The sequence below is a fragment of the Annulohypoxylon truncatum genome (assembly GCF_022578515.1).
Source record: "Annulohypoxylon truncatum strain CBS 140777 unplaced genomic scaffold F4807scaffold_17, whole genome shotgun sequence".
In the NCBI taxonomy this organism is placed as follows: domain Eukaryota; kingdom Fungi; phylum Ascomycota; class Sordariomycetes; order Xylariales; family Hypoxylaceae; genus Annulohypoxylon; species Annulohypoxylon truncatum.
The window spans coordinates 1-18,564 of NW_025953803.1; the positions used below are offsets into that span (position 1 = coordinate 1).

The 18,564-nt window shown below is 48.0% G+C and overlaps 5 protein-coding genes across 5 annotated transcripts; 3 read left to right on the forward strand and 2 right to left on the reverse strand.

The window, feature by feature from the left end:
• Positions 1-334: 334 nt before the first annotated feature.
• Positions 335-3,140, forward strand: F4807DRAFT_467626 (uncharacterized protein; the record flags this gene model as incomplete). The annotated part of the gene is made up of 5 exons (XM_048002511.1): positions 335-1,847; positions 1,928-2,041; positions 2,197-2,641; positions 2,717-2,937; positions 3,078-3,140. Exons 1-5 carry the CDS (start codon positions 552-554, stop codon positions 3,138-3,140), a joined length of 2,139 nt encoding a protein of 712 aa, XP_047853861.1. The 5' UTR covers positions 335-551.
• Positions 3,141-3,374: 234 nt separating this feature from the next.
• Positions 3,375-4,738, reverse strand: F4807DRAFT_426390 (family 2 glycosyltransferase). Its single transcript, XM_047998049.1, has 2 exons — positions 4,457-4,738; positions 3,375-4,370 (listed from the first exon to the last, which is right to left on the reverse strand). Exons 1-2 carry the CDS (start codon positions 4,573-4,575, stop codon positions 3,752-3,754), a joined length of 738 nt encoding a protein of 245 aa, XP_047853862.1. The 5' UTR covers positions 4,576-4,738; the 3' UTR covers positions 3,375-3,751.
• Positions 4,739-5,003: 265 nt separating this feature from the next.
• Positions 5,004-8,503, reverse strand: F4807DRAFT_426392 (potassium/sodium eff). Its single transcript, XM_047998050.1, has 4 exons — positions 8,226-8,503; positions 7,599-8,174; positions 6,550-7,537; positions 5,004-6,496 (listed from the first exon to the last, which is right to left on the reverse strand). Exons 1-4 carry the CDS (start codon positions 8,408-8,410, stop codon positions 5,174-5,176), a joined length of 3,072 nt encoding a protein of 1,023 aa, XP_047853863.1. The 5' UTR covers positions 8,411-8,503; the 3' UTR covers positions 5,004-5,173.
• Positions 8,504-10,296: 1,793 nt separating this feature from the next.
• Positions 10,297-11,973, forward strand: F4807DRAFT_91149 (uncharacterized protein). Its single transcript, XM_048003641.1, has 2 exons — positions 10,297-10,859; positions 11,018-11,973. Exons 1-2 carry the CDS (start codon positions 10,826-10,828, stop codon positions 11,782-11,784), a joined length of 801 nt encoding a protein of 266 aa, XP_047853864.1. The 5' UTR covers positions 10,297-10,825; the 3' UTR covers positions 11,785-11,973.
• Positions 11,974-15,378: 3,405 nt separating this feature from the next.
• F4807DRAFT_460560 (DUF221-domain-containing protein) lies at positions 15,379-18,484 on the forward strand (the record flags this gene model as incomplete). Its single annotated transcript, XM_048001540.1, has 3 exons — positions 15,379-15,477; positions 15,541-16,086; positions 16,145-18,484. 3 exons carry the CDS (start codon positions 15,379-15,381, stop codon positions 18,482-18,484), a joined length of 2,985 nt encoding a protein of 994 aa, XP_047853865.1.
• Positions 18,485-18,564: the final 80 nt, after the last annotated feature.

The window sequence follows — 18,564 nt, forward strand, 5'->3', positions numbered from 1 at the left end:
CGAACCCTGGGAGGTAGCACAGGTGGGTTGCGGTTAAACGTCGGGAAAGTCCTAAAGTCGGGTTATTGTGGTACCCCGACGGGGTGCCCTCCAGTGATAAATCATGCCTGCGCTTGACTATTTCCCGATACGTTACCCTACACCCACTCCTATTGGTCCAAATTCAAGCCTCAATTAACCCCTATCCCTTTAAGGGGTATAAAAATGCCAAAAACATGAACGGTACACCAAAGGCCGTTATAAAAAGTCAAGGGAAGTATGTATCACGATATTCACAATTTATCGAACAATGTTATTGACTCGGCTAGTTATAAACAAAAAGGTTTATTCGTCACAAAGACGGGCGGCTTAGGAGACAATGCCTTCGCTCAAGATGTCCAAGTGATTGATGCAACTACATTTGAAAGAAGTCGAAAATATGAAATATATAAAATATAATGCTATATATCTAATATTTTTATTCAGTTTTTTTTCTATAAAGTCTAGTAAGTTTACCTCTTTATTTGTTGAAAACCAATCCAATCTTCTAGTTCGAAAGTAATTAGAAAAATATGGCATATGTTGGAATACTTCGGCCGGTGATCCCGGGTCCTTTCAAGGCGAACAGATCGATTATTCAACCTCAACCAGGTCCTGGAGGGCGGATGAATACACCTCAGCACATAGCGACGGGAGGGCCAGTGGTTCAGCCTGACGTTGATGAGCCCCTCACAGAATTCGGGGACTATGAGCAAATCATATACAGCCGAGAAGTAGACAAGGATCCCTATCGTTCTCACTTTTCCGGATTTAACGCCCCAGCCAGTCGTGGTTCTATAGGCGGCGGACTCGGAGGGTTTAGCTCTGGCGGTTCCGGCAATGGTGGTTTTGGTCATGGTGGCCCTAGCGGTTCTGGTTCATTCAGCGGTCCTAGTGGTGGTAGTGGGCCAGGTAATATCAACCCGAATAACTTCATCGATGACGATAACCCCCCTCTTCCTCCAGGCCCAAATCGTATAACGGTTGGTCTTGAAATTGAGTTTGCGCTCGCTGTAACAAGACGCTTCCAAGGCTTACAGGATCCCCATCCGAATGATGGGCGGTGGCAGAGTGTGAACCTCGTAAACGAAAAAGACAATAATCCGCTTTTCCGCCTTTCACTCCGTAATTTGGTAATAGACACGTTAAGACGAAACGGAGTGGTAGCAAATAAGACACAGGAAGACGAATTCGATATTTTCGATGACCAAAGTTGGCTATTTGACCTCAACGACGGTCCTGAATGCCCAAATTTAACGATCCTTAACTATTGGCAACCATATTACGAATGGGACCAGCGGAAAAGTCTGCAAGATAACTGCGTTTCGGCCGCTCAGGTGATGAGCGCCCAGTTCATTAAATTCCACAACGATAATAGTCTCGAATTTCATAGAACGAGGGACGAAACCTTAGAAGAATTTGCAGATAAGAAACTTCCACTCTTCATAGAGGGTCTAGCTTACCAAGAACATCCTGATATTGGGAAGATTAACGAGGAGATAGCACGTCTCTGGCTGGAGATTCTTGAGAATGAACGAAAGCGATTTGAAGAGAGTGAAGGGAAGTTCGTTGACAGTAATTGTGTCCAGATTCCTGGGGCAGATCCGAAGTATTATGCGTGGACATGTTCCGTCGATGAAAGCATAGCAATAGACTCGGTAATTCCGCGGCACTATGTAATCCCAAATGACTCGCTTCTACCTCCAGCCGATCCCAATTTTCGGCTTATACCACTGCCGCCGGGACTATACAAATGGTGGCCAGGAGAATTAAAATCACCTATATACGACTACGACAATCCAGCGACTTTAGAAACTATCCGCAAAGCAGTAAGTATTTTAAGAAAACTGATATCGGGCATCCCATCTCCCCTATCTTCAAGAAATTGGTGGCTAACTTGTTACTGCAGTGTGCCGCTCTTCGAAATACTTACCGGATTCATAAACCAATGTCAGCTTTTGGTACAGGATTACACGTCCATTTTGGACAGGAAAGAGGTTGGACACTTTTACAGCTTAAGAAGGTATTATCTCTCTTATTTTTACTATTTGGATTTTTTATATTTCAAGTTGCTATCGCTTTCGAGCCCTTAGGCTCAGAGTTGGAAAAATATGAAGAAAGGCTCGCCTCAACGCATTTCAACAAAACGAACCAATGCTAACCAGATACGTTTTATAGTTTACAACGCTTTGGTTGCTCCTGGAGCAATCCCTCGAGAAGCTACACCGAAAAGATCGCTCGCATTACAATGCATTCGCCTGTCCATTAAGGAGTAGATGCCCAATTAGTCACGCACTCTTTGGGAACGGTCAAATGGCAATTCAAAATAGACAACGCCTCCCAGATACGAGAAACAGAAACCCGCAGCGATCATATGAGTACAAGCAACTCATGAACATGCATGTGCCTTTTGACCTCCCAGCGAGCAATGACTTTACCCAGGCGGTACGAGAAATCATTGCCGAGGTTTGGCAGTACGATACCATCTCTGGTTTGAACGATGGGATGACCAGTTATAGGGACTACGGATACGTTATGTATCGTCTCAGGGGCCACAAGATCACGACGGGTGCTGACAATGCTATGCAGACACTTGAGGTGAGGCTTATGCAGGGTACATTTGGTATGTTAAGTCGAAAGTTCTCTTTCCCCTTCTCTTTTCTAAAGAATAAACCGCTAACTCTTGCTATTATTACAGACGCTGACCACATCTGGAGGTGGATGAGTATCTGTCAGGGCATGATTAGATTTTCTAGGGACTCAACCCCCCAACAATTCAACAATGGACTGCGGCATATGCTCTTATCTACGGAACATCCTGGACGTGTCATGAATATACCAGTAGACTATTTCAACTGGTTTAACAACCACAAGGATGCTAATGGATACTTCAGATACCCTGATGATGACGTAGTAAACGTAAGTAACACCTTGTTCCTTTCCCCTTTCCTTTTTAGACGGTCTCAGGGATGAGGATTTTCTCATGCTTTGGGAACGTTCAAGCCCCCTCACTCTTTTCCCTTCCTTAAAAGAGATTGCTAACCCTTATTTTCTTTTAGTGGGCTGATCCTTTCATGGTCCCCGGATATGCCGATGTGTACACCGGCCTCAGTAGCCTATAAGTACCTACCTAGGTAAGTTCTACAGTGAAGAGAAAGGGGACGGAGAGTTAGACTCTAGTAGATATCTGTAAGTATGAGTAGATTGCTCGTAGATAAAGATCACCTTGATAAATACAATTCCGTCTCGTTGACCAACCTAGTCGGATCGGTTGAAGGACCGGTAGCAGCAGTAGAAGGTGCTTGGCTAGGCAATTAAACACTGTACCTACCGTATCACCACTATTTTGAGTGATAGCGGTAAATTAACCGGCCACGACGCATTGAGCAATCTCAAGGTTAGGTACCCTCCGCACATCAAATCGTAGCAAGTAGTATTGAAAAGAGAGGTCTAGGCCAATTCATGCGTAAGTGGACAGTCTGAGGATATCTTGTTAAATTGTGTATCCCTTTGAGGATATCGTTCGCTAGTAATAGTCGGCAGCAAGTTATAACATCAATGTATGCACGGAGAACAATATAATGTCACGATCTTTTGCCTGTATTAGTTATGAGCATTGATGGTACACAGGCCGAACCATCCAACCCAACGCCGAACTAGCCGAACCATTTTGCTTCCGAATCATGTCGTAGCCGGGCTTCGGCACTAGAGAAGCAAGTATATACCCCACCCTTCAAACCTTCAGCCACAAACTCAGCACGCCTTTCGCGTACTCGACGATCTCGTCGCCGCCGAGCTTCGACTCGCCGTACAAGCGGTCGACGAAGGAGATGGGGACCTCGGCGACGGAGAAGCCCATGGCCTTGGCGCGCACCATCATCTCCATCTGGAAGGTGTACCCTTTGCTCTCGGTGCTCTCGATGACCTTCTGCAGCACGGCCTTCTTGTAGAGCCGGAAGCTGCCGGTCAGGTCGCTGACGCCGGGGCGCAGGACGGTGTCGGCGAACAGGTTGGCGCCGCGGCTGACGAACTTGCGCTTGAGGTCCCAGCCGTACACGCCGCCGTCGCCGGCGTACCGCGTGCCCGTGACGATGTCGAAGTTGCCGGCGCGCTGGCGCGCGATCATGCGCGGGATGAACTTGGGGTGGTGGCTGAAGTCCGCGTCCATGATGATCACGAAGTTGCCCGTCGCGAACTGCAGGCCGTGCACGTACGCCGTGCCCAGCCCCAGCTTGCCCGTGCGCGTCTTCAGCACGACGTGCGGCGCGTACGCCTTCACCAGCTGCTCCGCTACCACCTGTGTTCCGTCCGGCGAGCCGTCGTCGACGATTATGAGTTCCCAGTCGAGGTTGCTATGAAACCGGTATGGTTAGCCTTTTTGTCTCACTAGATGAGACAACAGATATTATGGAGAACACAAGGGCTTTGTTAGACATACTTCTCGGTGAAGGTTCGGTTGAGCAACCAGGTGACGATGGGAAGATTGCGGCGCTCATTGTATGTCGGTAGGATGACCGAGTACTTGTCGTTCGTCGCAGCCGCCTTCTTCGGAGCCATTGTTATCGTATTTGTAGAATTTGAGACGGGTAGATCGAAACGAAATAATTGAGTTCAATATCGACCGAGGATTACGTCGAAAGTAGGTTGCGGGTATAGGTGAAAGGAGTGAACTGGAGTTGGCAATCGGCCGTCGGTCGTCGCGTAGCTTGGACAATTAAATTGGAGACTTGAATTGAACACGCTGCGACGTGACAACTTTAAACATTATAGTGGGTCACGGGGGAGCTGGTCATATGACTAAGCAGATCTAGCCCCTTTTTACCCCTTTTTGGTGTAACCTCTATTACAATCACTAAATACTGATTAGTTGCCTATTTGAGCGAATAAAGTCACCAATCTCTCGGTCCCCAAGCTATAAACTGATTAACGATCAGAATTCAATTTTTGAACGAGGGAATACTTTTGGAAGCAAATTAGGACGAAAATTAGTATCAGTATATGATGAGATAATCAATTTAATGCAGTCCCTAAATCTTGTTTCTAAATCAGGGCACTACCAATAGCTACGTAGGCTGATAGGTTATAAAGTCGAAGCCGAAAGCAAAGAAAACAGGTTGGCAACACCTAGGAAATCTAGCATCTAACCCAGACAAATCTATACGGGGCTCCCATCCTTCCTCTCCCTCGTGCTAGCGCGCGTGTCTACGGTGTGGTTCTTCCCGATGCTCCGCCAGCTCTTCAGACTGCTAAAACTAAACGTGTGGTGGAACTTGCGGCCACCCTCCTCGCTGCCCTGGGAGAAAGCACCCCGTACCACCGCCGCGTCCTCAAGCAGTCTAAATTGGCGCTTAGTCAACTTCCACAGTTCCATACCGGCAACGAATATAATAGTCGCGGCAAAAACCAGGCTCCACTCCCAACTGATAGCCGTGTGCTTGAAGACATTCGTGTTGACCACGGGAATGTAGACGACAGGGAACACGCTGACGGCGCCTAGGACCACGGCCCAGAAGAGGAACCTGTTTTCGTAGACGTCCTTAAACAGCGGGAACTTGGAGTCGTCGTCCGGCTTCAGCCGGAACATCGACCGGCGGATATCCTTGAACTCCCAGGCGCTGACAAGAATCAGCCACGTCAGCTCCGCGAACACGGTAGCCCGCGCGCGGAACACGGGCTCGCATTCGGGCGAGAACGCGCGGTTACAGTCGACGCCCAGCTGCCCGTCGTTCACGCCGTAGATGATGATGACGAAGGTCATGAGCGACAGCGTGCCCATGAGCAACCCGTAGACGAGCATGTCGACCAGGATCTGGTTCGTGAAGACGCCGCGCTTGCGGTCGTGCGGCGGCTTCCGCATCACGTCGCGCGAGGCCTGCTCGCGGCCCAGGCCGAAAGCGGGGAATGACGAGGTCAGCATGTTGATCCAGAGGATCTCGAGGGGCGAGATCGGGAAGACGGAAAAGCCGGATTGGTCCTGGAACCCGAGACCGCAGATGAGGAGGATGACTTCGCCCACGTTGGAGGTGAGCAGGTGCAGGATGAACTTCTGGATGTTGTCGAACATGCGCCGGCCCTCGCGGATAGCGGCAACGATGGAGTTGAACTTGTCGTCTGTTAACACGATCTTCGCTGCGGATTTGGCTACATCGGATCCGGAGCCCATTGCGATGCCAACGTCGGCGCGGGATAGAGATGGTGCATCATTGACGCCATCGCCAGTCATGGCCATAAAAGCGGACCGACGGCGCAGTGCTTCGATCATGCGTGTCTTCGTATCCGGAGCGCAACGAGCAAGCACGAGCGGTAATTCGGGTAAGGCATCGATCTCTGCATCAGAAAGCTTGTCGAAGTCGGTTGCCTTCTGCACGATTACATTGGCGATATCATGACTAAGAACGCTGAGGTTCCTGGGAATAATGCCTACTTCCTTGGCAATGGCTTCGGCGGTCGCAGGGTGGTCACCTGTCAACATATGTACCTACAATGTCAAGGGTTAATATTAGGTAACAGCGGGTACTGAAAATCACTTACTCTTATTCCAGCAGAAGAACATTCGGCAATCGCTGGCGTAGTCTCCTTTCGTGGAGGATCATAGATTCCTGCTAGACCTAGGAGCGTCAGGTCATTCTCAACACGCTTGCGAATATCATCATCGCTCTCGTGATTTTCAGGCGAGGCCTTCTCTTGATACTTCCCTTCCCACGGTCGCGAGGCTACTGCAAGAACACGCTGGCCCTGGCTCGCAAACGTGTCCATCTGTTCCAAAACTCGCACCTTGTATTCATCAGTTAGAGGTTCCTGGGAGCTTCCAATACCGACAGTAGAGCAGAGGTCAAGCACTCGTTCGACGGCTCCCTTGGTAAACACCATGCTATGCTCGATGTTTGGACCGTTGTATATAACCGACATACGCTTGATACCGCTGTCAAAAGGAAATTCGGCAACTTGCTTCCAGCCTTCTGCTTCCTTAACTTTTTTGCCTTTCTGAAAGCGGTGAGCAAATACTTGTAAAGCGATTTCCGTCGGCTCGCCGGTGACTTGCCATTCGGGTCGGCCATCTTTAGGCTCTAGCTCGTGTCTCACTGTAGCCAGATTACAGAGAGCTGCAGAGAGGAGAAAAGCTTCTAGCTCAGAGTTCATAGTAGCTACTTTCTCGTTTCCCTTCTCAGGTTCAGAGCGATGAAGCTTTTCATCTGGCACGTCGAACTTGAGAACGGCGGCACTACGCTCCTGGTCAAAGTCCCGCTTTTCGGACTCTTGGCTCTTATCGTCAAGCTCTGAGAAAGTGACAATACCTTCAGATGGGTCGCTCGGATGTTTCGAGTCCTTTACAGTATAAATCGCCTTGGAGGGAATCCATACTTTCCGAACGATCATAGCCCCTTGAGTCAATGTGCCAGTTTTGTCGGAACAAATGTTGGTAACGCCGCCAAGTGCTTCAAGAGCCGATAAGTCTCTAACAACGACATTGGCTTTTCGCATGACTGTCACGGCAACGACCATGGTTATAGTTAAGACTCTGAACATGAGTATAGTGTTAGCAATGTTCTTTTGTGCACGAATGTGGCAAGAGAACTTACGCAACGAGAGACTCGGGGATAATAGCAATTCCAGTACTGATAGCATAAATGACAACTTCCTTAGGAACATGAAATTCATTGACTGCGAATACGATGACTGCAAGTAAAAGGGCGGATCCGAAAAGCATATAAGCCAATTTCGAGAGCTTAATCTGAAGGGGCGTCCCTTCGGTTAACCCAAGGAATTTACCTACGAAATCATATATACGCCTAGCTAACCCGATAATCGGCTGTCGCTTCCCGTACTTCTTATAATTCATAGAGCGGCCGGCTTTGTGATGCTTCTTCGTGGTTGAAGCAGCAATCTTGCCAACTTCGGTCTGCATGCCGGTGGCAATGACAATGCCTCGACCACGACCTTTCCGAATGGTTGTTGTGCCGTAGGCAACATTAATCCGGTCACCAATTCCCAGCTCTTCATTTTCCAGGTGTTCGACTATCTTTTCGACAGGGACAGATTCGCCGGTAAGGGATTGCTCGTCAGCAGCCAGATTCATTGCTTCAAAAAGACGGACATCGGCAGGAACTGTATCACCCATTTTGAGAATGACGATATCGCCAGGAACAACTTCAGCACTGCGACTGTATTAGCGCCTCTTCTTGAAGTAATAGGCAAGGCGGGTTTACTTAGGGACGACTTGAGTCCTACCGTCACGGAGTACCATAGCGCTAGGGGCGGAGAGGGCTCGGAGAGCATCCATCTTCTTCTCTGCGCCGTACTCTTGGTAGAACCCGATTGAAACATTCAGCACGATGACGGCAAGGAGGACGCCCCCTTCTACCCAATCGTTTACAGCAAAGCTCAATGCCATAGCAAAGAAAAGAACCTAGACCCTCAGGTTAGCCATATATCCATCCCTTTCTTCCTAGTAATAGTAACATACCAAGATCATAGCATTGAATAATTGCTTGAGAAAGATCTTATACCAAGGAATAGCCCCACCAACATCTAATTCGTTAGGAGGGTAAATCTCTTGCAACTGCGTGACCTTTGTAGAGGAAAGGCCTCTTTCCAAATCTGTATCAAGTGCCTTCTCGACATCTTGAGTAGTTAACAGAAATGGATGGCGCTCGAATTGGCCAGCCATCGAAGTAGAGTAGGAGTTTATACGAGTATCCTCGGTTCGGAAACTGGGTCTTCATTAATGATATATTAAGTAAGAATGGTCGTCTATAACATAGGTAGTTTATCAACTTGGAGCAACTGTTGGCTTAGCACGGTTGTCTTCTAGATGATCCTACACTAGATCTCGTGTCTTTCAATACCATCCGAACCTGGGGGTATAGATCTCTTTATAACTTTAGACGAGAGCAAGAAACTCGTTCAGTTGAGGGGTCTACGCCACCAAAGATGCAAATTCTTCAGCGTCCTGTCGTCAGCGCCAAGTAAACTAAGAACACTTATCACGACCATGATGTTCTAGGTATACTTGTGAAGATGATAAGTCACATCGAGTGATGTTTAGTCCCAAATCGAGTAAGCGAGTGTCTACCATTGGTTGAGATGAGTGAAGGAAATAGGTAAAACCCGGATCCCAAGACATGCAAACGTCAGAACTGGCTATCGGTAACAGCATAGAACACGGATGAGGCTCCTAGACAAGAGATAACCGAGGGTTTTCGTGCGAAGTGCTTTCATATAAGGCTTGGTCCCAAGGCCACTGAAGCCTTGGCTTCTCAACACTAAGACTTGGCTCGAGGTATAAGATCATTTTAAGAGGCTCAAGAACTTGCGATTGAGTTGAATGGCGTGCTTGGTGTGGAGCTAGTTGTCGAGTGAAAGGAGTTCTGCACGTGCTAGTCGCGCTAAGTGGTTGTATTCTAGCCACGTGACACGAAGGCCCCTCGCCCTAACTCTTGGCCAAAGTGTCTTGGCGGTAGAATCTCGGTTAATCGGCACCATGTTTTGTTCTGGTCATGTGGTCCGAGCTTTCTTTCCTGTTAGGAGCTCGAGCCACTTTCATCGGAAGTATTTCCCCAATCGCTCTCCAATCTTTTTTTCCTTCGATCAATCATCGATGCATCACATCATGTCTTGCGCATAGTGATCAACATGAATCGACGAGTAAAATTACTTCTTTTCGGCAAGGTGGATTGCAGATCCCCATTCTCCTCCACCTAAGGCGCTCACCCGCTCTGCCCGCCCACCTATCAGACTTTCTGCCATGAGCCTCAGCTGCACGTATACGACACAGTATCCAACGCGGATAGAAATGTCAAGAATATTCCTACGCAAATTTTACAATTCGAAGCGCTACTCAATTGATTGACCTGTGCAGCTGTGGTGCTGTGGATGTTTTTCTTTTGTGTGTAAAGCACATGCAGTTCAAGTTGGTTGGCTGGTTGGGATGACCAGTCAATAAGTCCGACATAGTGGGTGTCATCCCGAGAAGCTGACAAATGGGGGAACGGCTTCGTCAGTCAATACAACAACGTTTGAACTTGCCGGAATCAAGAACATACCAGTGTTTGTTTCGGCCCGCCGTCTACCTTGCCTCTGAGTTGAGTTGAGCAATCCGTAGACGGATAGATGGATGGGTGGGTGGATGGAAGCAAGTAAAACTACCTAACCGCTAGTTGGCTAATTTGGGTTGATTTTATTATTAATACATTGTTGATGTGCCGTACAAATGTCCTGGCTTCCAAGGTATGGTCTGATGGAATGTTGGGTAAATTCTACTTGCTACTTACATATTTAGGGTTGACTGGTCTGACTGGTATGGACGACCAGATCTAGTTACAACTTTGCAACCTCCTGCAGCTTCCCCTCATTGGATCGGATGCAAGTGCTCCTTAGCTCCAGATATTTTCCCCCTTACTCCCCTGCTCCTTGACAGCCCTGGCCGTGGCAGTTGCTATGGGTTGTGTTATGTTTGTGTTCCGGTTGCGTAAGGATCTGGAAGCAAATGTGGAAGCTTCGTCCTCAAATAGTTTTCCCGGTGCCGTCGTGGCTTCTGATTCGTTCGTGCTACTAAACTGTGAGATGGATCAAGAAGCTTGATCGACCTCACCTCGCCTTTTTTTCCAGTTTCTATTTCCTTTTGTCTTTCTTTCATGTCAGCTTCGAGCAGCATCTTAAACACCTCACTATACCCAACAACCATCTTATATCGTAACATTGGATTCCCACGTTTTATAATTCGCATACCCCGTTAACGCCGGATGTCCATATAAATCACCCTACACACTGTGCGCAACCTTTAGCCGGCTCTTCTGACGTCATCAATATGGCCGAGAACAACACCAACGGCATCGAAAAAGGTATTGATTCCATTAATTCTGTATTTTTATGCCATAAATTTTTCATGCGACCTTCACTCAAACTCAATTGGGCTTTTCTGGGGCTTCGCGCGCTTTCCGCGCTGGTGCGACTAGATCGCGACATTGAAGTGGCACAGTGCGCTAACGTTTAGGACCAGTTGCAAATGGTGATGCGACAATTGCCGAGTCGCAACCTAGCATTCCACCAGCTGCTAAAGAACCCGTAGACGCAGGAGACGATTCCACGAAGCCGTCGATTGCGACAGAACCCGCGACTAAGACCGCGACTGACGCTACGACCGGCACTGCAACCGTCGCGCCTAGCTCCGAGCCTGCGGCGCAAACCGATGCTGCCGGTACTCCCACTCTTCCAAAAGAGGAGTTGACCGAAAAGGTCGGCGAAGCTGAGAAGCTAGCTTCGCAACCGGAAAATCCGGCCGATTCTGCGCCCACCCAGACTACCACAGACACTACGACAGCCGGAGCCTCGTCGCTTACTAACGGTGAAACCAAGGAGCTCCCCAAGCCAGTCACCGCTGAAGAAATTCGTGATCAGGATCTGCCGGACGCTGCTCCTACCGAGATGACTGGAGCACTTCCTGTTGATGAACCGGCGGAGAACGCGCCAAAAGTTGATGATGCGCCGAAAGCTGATACCGTTCCAGCAGTTTCCGAGGCTGAAAAGTCGGAAATTAGCACCGGAGATAAGCGCAAGCTTAGTGAGGCATCCAATGATGGTGATGATGCCGCTGAGAAACCTGTGGAAGACGCGCCGGTTGAGAAGAAGCAGAAAACTAACGGAGCTACTACTAACGGCCCGCCTAAGAAAGTCGGTCGACCAAAGAAGGACAAAAAGGAAAAGAAAGCCGCTCCGTCCGTAGGCAGAACTGCAAGGAAAACCCGAAGCCAGGGAGCAGCTGATTGAATGACCTGTGATATCGTCCGAAATATAAAATTCTTCGTCATTCCCTCTTTACCATACATCAATTGGGGTTGCTTTGCTTTCTGTATGTTTATGGAACCAAATGGGGCGGGCGCTGTGTGGGAGTCATGGCTTCTCTGGTCTAAAAAGGCGGAATGTTTTCACGCCCATGCTTTTGTGTACATATTTGACTGCTGAGGATCAAAGAAAACTATTAGATGCAGGACTTTCCTGCTGATTTCGGACTTGTCCTCTCAATGTTAGCGAGCACCAGAGCAGCATTGCGCATTACTGGTGATGTGGACGTCAAGATGTAATATTATACTGGACTGTGGTGAACTGAAGATAAGGTGGAGTGCCTTAGCTTCCCGTGCCCAGCATCTAGAAGATATCAATGGGATAAATCGATAGAATGATCTTGTTGATATGTGTTGGCATTGTGAAAGTTGATGAGAGGTCCTCACTTATGAAATACAGTGAAGCTTCAATGCAGAATGCGTTGCTCTCAACGCCTCTTATTTTAGCTCCGAAGTTCACCTACTAACTGAAGTGACTACACTAGAATATGTGTACCTACATACCTACCTAGGTCTGGTTAAATGCGACGATGAAATATCGAATAGCTGCATATCACTCCATACATAGGTACACTAGATTAGGTAGTTCAATGAGTAACTAATATCGATCTGGTGTCTTATTACCATTCATAATTACTATCGTCAATCTCTTAAGCAATCCATTGCACATGATTAGTACCTGAGTAAATCTAGAAGATATTTAAGTGTTTGACTTCTGGAGACTACGCATAGAACTACGTAAACTTTAGCGACGGAGACCTTGCTAATTTTCAATTACCTACACTGTGAACGGACTACGTACGTATTTTGAGACTCAAGCCACATCTTTAGCGTAGCTTATTATGGTATGCCACATATCGTTTGATGACCTAGTCCTCGCGGACGCCATCTACGTTTTAAGTCTTCATAATAGTGTGCGTATTATCTGACTTGGATAAGCTTGGCTTTGGAAGAGTCAGTCAGTTAAAGTACCTACTATAGGTAGATATCGTAGGAGATGCTACGACTGGCGTGATGGTATCTGGAGTTTCAAGAGTCCTCCAGGACGTGAAGTAGAGTGACGATGGCTTTCTTGAGAGTACTAGATAAAGACAAAAATTGAAGATGATCTATAGAAACGGTAACTGTGGCACCTGGGTAGCTCATTGAGTTGCATCTATAACTATGCCGAAAATTTCTAGGCGACCTCGATCGCTCTCTTCCTACCTGGTGCTGACGCGCTGTGCGACGCGATAGCCCCAGCGCAGTAACTAACACGATAGTGCCAACTCCGGATTCGAGCGCCTCGGATTGATCTTGTGCTGGCACATTTCATCGAGTGGAAACATGCGCACATACTGAGATTAGAAACGGAGGCCGTCAAGATATGGTATGGATGAAGATTGGCACTCGCACTTCTAATCACGAATAATTCATTCTCCTCTGAATGGTTGAACTGGTTAAACTACGGCACGGCACCTCCGTGACGGCGTTGATCATGTGAAACATTCCGGCGTCGAGCTTACCCGCCGGGTCACAAGTCTTATTCAAGAATGTCGTTGGAAAAAGAGACTGAGGCAGCCGGTCATGACGTCCGAACTAACTAACCGCCGTATGTAACTGTAAATGGCGATATTCCGGCCATTTCATTGGTTGTTGTCTGCGGTCTTTAAAAGGTTCGACATTTACGAACTGCCAAGGATGAGGTTCTGTGAATTTCCAAGCCCCATTCCCGACACCCTGGCTTAGGATCGGCGGACCCCTAGTAGTACGTTACAGAAACCGGTCCTTGGTATTTTCTAGAAACTTAAACTCCTTGTATGGTACATGAAGTTATTATATTTGAGATTGTGTTGGATCCAGTTATTGATCGTCGTAGAGATGTGTAACTATACTAAAATTGCAATTGTAATGGCTCTTCGAGTGATGCACATACAGAGGCACATGATAAGTTGTTGGATAATGACATGCTCTCGAGGACAACAATGATGGATGTCTTGCATTAAGTATCTACCTACTAGTAATGGAAAGCTCGTATTCTGGAATGACCCCACTAACTCACCATTAGCACCTATTGGGTTACTTAGATACGCGGCAGTGTTGTCCCTAGTTAATTCTGAACGATGGGCTGGTCAAAAATAGAACATTTGGTTGGGAATTGAATCGCCTAGCCATTCTATTGGATACTGCACCTGGTCGAGACTCTCTTAAGCTTGACTTTGTCCAGGGGTTAAAAGCGGGCCACATGCAAGATACAGTGAATACCTGGTAGATGCATCTAAGCAACTTTATACGTGCTTGGCATAAGAATTATCATTTTCGAATACCATGCACATAGTAAGAAGGCTTAGAAGTTTTGTACACCTATCTGAATCAATTTGAAAGATCATCCAACATAATGCTAGAATCAGCGGGAGATGATCTATATATAAAGTTATAGACAATGCTATGGGAGCACCTGCAACGTCACATGCAATACACGTGGTCATATACTATGTATATATCCGTGCTGCCCGTGATAGGCATGATAGGCTATTGAATTTACAAGCCGTCAAGAACCTTAGAATGAATGCCGAATATTATTATTTGACAATGACAATTCATCTAAATGAAGGCTTATTTTATACAGACCTACCTACATATGAAGTACCTGCTAATGTGAACGGAATCAGAAATAACCGAAATGTTTATCTTGATATGTACCTCAGTACCCAGGTTTGACGTTTCGTTAGATGAATAATTCCAACCATCGAATAATACATACCCTCAAGTACCCCTAAAATTTTCGTAACTTGAGCGCCCGGGTTACCGTTAGCGCAGTTAGTACATCTCGACGTGTCCCAGACGGCGAATGCGACCTTTCGTCATTCTCTCTATGGTCCCCTAGGCCTAGAAGAGATCCCAACAGAAAGTCATCTGTCTTTCTCTAAAAAATTCTCATAACTCGCATCCATCCATAACACTCGCTTTTTCACCCTCCCGAATAATACGTGGGGATACCTTCTTTTCTACGGATATGTATGCACGTGAGCAGTGCATAAGTACTGAATAAGCGGTAACCTGGAACCGACGCCTATCACGCCTATCTAATCTAATACGTTCCGAGGTCGTCTCTCGCCTCGAGCACGTACACCAGTACCGTCGATTCTCTCGAAGCCAACCTACGTAATACAGTCTTCTTTATCCCTTCGACCGTGTAACCTATTCAATCATCGACTCAGAATCGCGGTCGCGTCGCTCGTTTGCGCCCGCTTTGTGTGCCTCCCACCCTCGCTATATTACGATTACAACGACTGCCTTTGTTAGGAGATAATAACTTGTCTTTTACCCGGAAAGAGACTTCCTTCGTGACTTGACTCCCACGAGATCAACATAATCCGAGGATATCTTGCTGATATATCACACATCAACATCTCGGGCGTTTCCTATGCGATTCTAAATACGCCTAAAAGATTGATAACCGTGGGGGCCCCATAAAGGCCAGGAGGTAATCGTTGGGAACCACTTCATCTACTGACCCTATACGGGTCTATACGATAGGATGGATGTCTGGGGTCAAATACGGCACGTAACCTGGAGGCGGGACTTAAATGCGGGCGAAGAGTTGCTCCAGTTGCTGCGGAACCCTTTTAAACAGACGGTAAAGAGACAACCTTATCTGCTTCGATTATAGAGTATAATAACTGACTCTACTCCATATTAGCTTACAGACGGTGCCATATGGTCTGCCTTGGGCACATCGGTAGGATTTACTGCCTTCATAGCTATCGCTTTCTCCTTTCTGCGACCATATAATTCCGTCGTCTACGCACCGAAACTCAAACATGCCGACGAAGAACATGCGCCGCCTCCAATCGGCAAAGGGTATCTGGCATGGCTCCCGCCCTTATGGAAGACGACCGAGAAAGATATGATCAACCACGCTGGCATGGACGCTGCCATATTTATTAGGTTCACTATTATGTGCCGTAACATTTTCCTCGTACTTGGCGTTGTTGGATGTGCTATCCTCTTACCGGTATACTACACGCTTAACAGCGACAAGACAGGCAACCAGAAGTGGTTCATGAGACTCACGCCGTCTAATGTCAGCGACCAGCCTATCTGGGCATTGGTAGTGACGGCCTACCTATTCAACTGCATCATCATCGGATTTCTCTGGTGGAACTATAGGCAAGTTCTACAGCTTAGGCGGTTGTATTTTCAAACCAAGGAATACCAGCAAAGTTTATCTGCACGGACCTTGATGGTCAGTCTTCTCTATTATATAATGCTTAACGATCGTGATGTAATTGACCAGCCTACAGTTGAACGACATCCCAAAGAAGTATGCGAATGATGAAGGCATCGCGAGAATCATCGATGATGTAATCCCCCACGCCTCGTTTGCTAGGACTGCTGCGGCTCGCAATGTTAGGGACTTGCCCAGTTTAATCCAACAGCACGACCATACCGTTCGGAAGCTTGAGAAGGTACTGGCTATATATCTCAAGGATCCTCAAAACCTGCCAGCTGGCCGACCAATGTGCAGACCTTCCAAGAAGGACCCCTCGTTCAGCACTTATCCTAAGGGGCAGAAGGTCGACGCCATCGAATATCTAACTCAACGGATTAGAGAACTTGAAGTTGAAGTCAAAGAGGCGCGAGCGAACATAGACAAGCGCAGTACCTTGTCGTACGGCTTTGCTAGTTATGACGACATCGCTGAAGCTCACAGTATCGCATACGCCCTGCGTAAGAAGAAACCCCAAGGGGCTACGATCGTATTGGCGCCGAAACCAAACGACATTATTTGGGATAATATGCCTCTCACACCGGCGAACCGAAGCTGGAGAAGGATTATTATCAACCTTTGGATTGTGATGCTAACATTAGTCTGGATTGCGCCCAGTGCGATGATTGCTATTTTCTTGGTCAACTTGAGTAATCTCGGATTAGTCTGGCCGGCCTTCCAAGCCCAATTGTCCGCAAATACTGGCTTCTGGTCCATCGTGCAGGGTGTGGCGTCTCCGGCCGTACTGTCTCTTGTCTATCTGGTACTCCCTATCATCTTCCGCCGGCTTTCTATAAGAGCTGGTGACCGCACGAAGACGGGACGCGAGCGCCACGTCGTCGGCAAGCTATATGCTTTCTTCGTCTTCAACAATCTTATCGTCTTCTGTCTCTTCAGCACCATCTGGAATTTGGTTTCTTCCGTTGCCAACGATCCCCAGAAAGCTTGGGACACGCTGTCGGATTTTGGCGTGACCTTATTCGTCTCGCTATGCGACATCTCCTCGTTTTGGGTCACTTGGTTGCTGCAGAGAAACTTGGGTGCCGCCGTCGACTTGGCCCAATTATGGACTCTCATCTACAGCTTCTTCATGCGCAAATTTTCGAGCCCTACGCCTAGAGAGATGATCGAACTTACGGCACCCCCATCCTTTGATTATGCCAGCTACTATAATTACTTCTTGTTTTACTCTACCGTAGCCTTGTGCTTTGCTGGTCTTCAGCCCCTCGTTCTCCCGGCCGCTGCGTTGTACTTTTCCATCGATGTGTGGCTAAAGAAATACCTGCTACTATACATCTTTGTCACGAAGACGGAGTCCGGTGGGATGTTTTGGCGGGTACTGGTCAACCGGTTCATTTTCGGCACTATCCTCTCCAACTTGGTGGTCTTTTTGACAGCTTGGGTGCATGGTGATGGTATCCACACGATGGCCTTCGCATCCGTACCTTTGCCGTTTATCATGGTTTTCTTCAAGATCTACTGCTCCCGAACCTTTGATGCCAAAATCCACTTCTTTTCGACTAGGAACATCCAGAAGCATCCGGAGGGGGCAATGTCTAAGGATCCGTTGCGATCAGTTGGTCTTGCTACTCGGTTCGGCCACCCGGCTCTTTACAAGCCCCTGATCACGCCGATGGTGCACGCGAAGGCCCAGAATATTCTGGCTTCTATATACAAGGGACGCCTGTCGGATGGTCGGGACGCCTATTCGGGAGATACGATGTCCACGTCTGGCTACTCCGACGCCTATATCATGAACCCGATGCACGCCGGCAAGCCTGGAAAGGCGGCACACCTGCCAGGATTCGAAATAGTCCCGGAGTCGAGGCTTGATTTCGAGTATTACAAGACACGCGCCGAATTCGCATCCGAACATGGCGGCGGCGATATTTTCGGTCGCTCCAATGATATCATGCGCCCCGGCACTCCTGGTAGTAGTGCGTGGAATGGCAGCGAACCGAATTCTAGGTCCGGGAGTCCTACAATTCCGAATATTCCTAGGATGGACAGCCCGGGTAGAGTGCTGTCACCTAGCGCGGATATAGGCATGACATACCCGAGTGGCTACAACCAACCGTTAGGTAGTCCCTATGTCGTCGAGACAGGACCCGGTCGTTCGCGTAGCCCATTATACTCGCAAGGGAATGATAGTGCATCTAACTTGGTGGGAAATGCAGCAGCGATGCCCGTCGCCGCGCCTATAAGAGAGCGCAGCGTAGAGCGTCCAGGCAGAGCGCCAGGAGGGGTAGGAATGTTGGGAGGTGGCCCACGGGGATACGGCGGTCTACCTCAAGAAGAAGACTTCGGCCCCGAGCAGCACGATCCCATGCAATATAACTACTTCCGAGAGGCACGGGCTCCGCGCAAATTTTAGTGGGCGGGAAGCTGTAGCTTCTTACGAAGGAGGGGGCGGAGGGGATGACTGTACATACGATCCGGCGTAAGATCATTAAA